The sequence below is a fragment of the Lycium ferocissimum genome, chromosome 6 (genome assembly GCF_029784015.1).
Source record: "Lycium ferocissimum isolate CSIRO_LF1 chromosome 6, AGI_CSIRO_Lferr_CH_V1, whole genome shotgun sequence".
Lineage (NCBI taxonomy): Eukaryota > Viridiplantae > Streptophyta > Magnoliopsida > Solanales > Solanaceae > Lycium > Lycium ferocissimum.
Genome location: NC_081347.1, coordinates 70,868,250 through 70,870,999, shown reverse-complemented (window position 1 = coordinate 70,870,999; position 2,750 = coordinate 70,868,250). Strand labels below are relative to the sequence as shown.

General features: G+C 31.5%; 1 protein-coding gene across 1 annotated transcript; it reads left to right on the top strand.

The window, feature by feature from the left end:
- Positions 1-786: 786 nt before the first annotated feature.
- LOC132061609 (protein pleiotropic regulatory locus 1-like) lies at positions 787-1,782 on the top strand. Its single transcript, XM_059454384.1, has one exon. It carries the CDS (start codon positions 787-789, stop codon positions 1,780-1,782), a length of 996 nt encoding a protein of 331 aa, XP_059310367.1.
- Positions 1,783-2,750: the final 968 nt, after the last annotated feature.

Here is a 2,750-nt window from a genome sequence, read left to right as displayed (position 1 = left end):
ATTTGTCTAGCAAATGTTTTGGGTGTTTGACGCGATGAGTTAAAAGTATATTTTAGAAAAAAAATATATACTAAAGTTTATTCATAATAACGTTTTATTAATCAAAGTAATAGTATGAAGTTACAAGTAGAAAGTCATTTTTCCCCTTTTGATAGTAAATGTTTCCCTGACAAATGACTTTCACTATATCAAACATGCACCACATGTATATTTTCCTAGGAACATTTAGTGAAAACTAAAAACAAGTTACCCCAAAATCATGGAATATTTAATTTAGAGGGGTAATATAAACACGAAATAGTTTAAATATGAAATTAATAAAAACGTAATAATTTAGAGGGGTTTTGGTTCATTATCTCTTTTTTTTTTTTTATGAACTCTAATTTTTGTGTTCATCTGATTATAAAATTTATATGTCGACAATAATTTTTTTTTTTTTTAAAAAAAAACAAAACAGAAAGTAGTCATTCCAAGCAGTAGGAAAATGAAAGATAAAACAAAAGAGTAAAATGAAAAAAAGGAAACAACGATCTCGTATTTAACGGCTTAAGCGACTGGCAAAACCAAAATTTCCTAATTCTAAATACGAGCTTTTCATTAATGATGTAAAATGTAAATTCTATTACACGGTCTAGGAATTAAACTAAGAGTTATAGATCCCAAATTGTATAGGATTTGGTACTTTTTACAATAGTTTACTTAATACATGTCTAAGTAGGTTTTAGGTTTTAGGTTTTCTACTCCTAGTCCTAGTTAAAATGTGTTTTATACTCCACTATTATAAATATGAGTACTACTAGAGATTATGAGATCTATTCTATAGCTGCCATCATGGAGAGACGAGGTATAACAATTAAACATCCACGCCCAATGTGGAAAATTTACAGGGTTATTAGCAGCCATTTGGGATGGGTGCGATCAGTTGCAATGGATCCTAGTAATACTTGGTTCTGCACAGGATCAACAGACCGGAGCATTAAGATATGGGATTTAGCAAGTGGTAGCCTAAAGCTCACGTTAACAGGTCACGTTCAACAAGTAAGAGGCCTTGCTGTTAGCAACAAACACACGTACATGTTCTCAGCTAGTGATGATAAGAAAGTTAAATGTTGGGACCTCGAAAAAAATAAGGTGATTCGGTCCTATCATGGTCATCTAAGTGGTGTTTATTGCTTAGATCTTCATCCCACAATTGACATCTTGTTCACAGGGGGTGGCGATTCTGTCTGTCGAGTTTGGGATATCCGGACTAAAACACAAATTTATGCTTTGTCTGGACATGATAATGCGATTTGTTCTATTTTAACTCGACCAATGGACCCTCAAGTTGTAACTGGATCTTGTGACTCTACCATAAAGTTTTGGGACGTTAGATATGGTAAACCAATGACAACACTCACACATCATAAGAAATCTGTTCGATCCATGGTTCAACATCCTAAGGAAGATTATTCTTTTGCTTCTGCATCAAGTGACAACGTAAAGAAATTCAACATTCCAAAAGGAGAATTTTTGCATGATATGATTTCATCACAACACAAGACCATAATAAATGCGATGGCGGTCAATGATGAAGGTGTAATGGCCACAGGAGGTCACAATGGGAGCTTGTGGTTTTCTGATTGGACAAGTGGTCACAACATACAACAAGCTCAAACCATTATTCAACCTGGATCTTGGGATAATGAGGCCGGTATCTACGCTCTCACGTATGATGTAACTGGCACGAGGCTTATTAGTTGTGAGGCTGACAAGACTATCAAGATGTGGAAACAAAGTTAGAATACGTACTTAATCTTCCACGTTTATTGGTAAAATATTCCGACAAGTAATAATAGTGCTATTAATCTTTTTTTTGTTTGTTTGTTTTTGGCCTTTAAAGTTTAAGGGCTGGTGCTAGTATAAAATACATAGTACGTGGTACTTTAATTTCAAATTTTTCTGACAGATTGCTTAATTTGGTTCCCTTTTCCCTGTTAAAATTTTGGTTCGTACAATTCCCTTATCTTTTATCGTTTAGTTGCTACTATATGGTTATAGTGTCTGCTTTTCTTTCTACGTGTAGAATTAATGGAAAATTCACATACTAGTATATGATTTTAGAATTTCAGCCATAAAAATCAGCAAGAAGAAAAATCTCATAGACTAGCTAACATAAAAATAAAATAAAGACGTTTTAATAACGCACTAAAAAGATGTGTTATACAAGCACCAAAATTTTTTTATCCATCAACAAGTCATTATGAATTCATTCATCTCTCAATGGCCAAGCGGGCACAAATTTACATTTGGAGACTCGGTTGTTTTAGAAGGAAAGGAAAAAACGTTTGACAACAATATGTGTTGTTAAATAAACAATATTTCTCATTTAGATACATTTATCCATTTTACAACAAATTAAAATAATTACCATTGTTGTAAGGTGAAAGCTACTTTAAAATGGTTCTTTGTAATTACTTTTTACACAGTGTTAAATTGTGTCGGTATTTTTTAGATTGTTAGTGCATAAAATTAAAATTCCTGATTTAATATATATATATTCTAAGTATATATTATATATATATATATATATATATATAATAAATATATATTAACTTGTCCGGTTGCTTAATAGATAATCAAAATTTACTATAACTTTTTTATATTTCTTAAATAAGCATGTAAAGAATGAAAGATTCAAGATTTTTGATCTGTTTACGTGCATATGGATACAGTTTGAAAATACGTTTGTTACTTTGTAAATTCAATAC

Coding starts and splice junctions, on each gene's coding strand:
- LOC132061609 (XM_059454384.1), top strand. CDS start 787: ATGAGTACTACTAGAGATTATGAGATCTATTCTATAGCTGCCATCATG.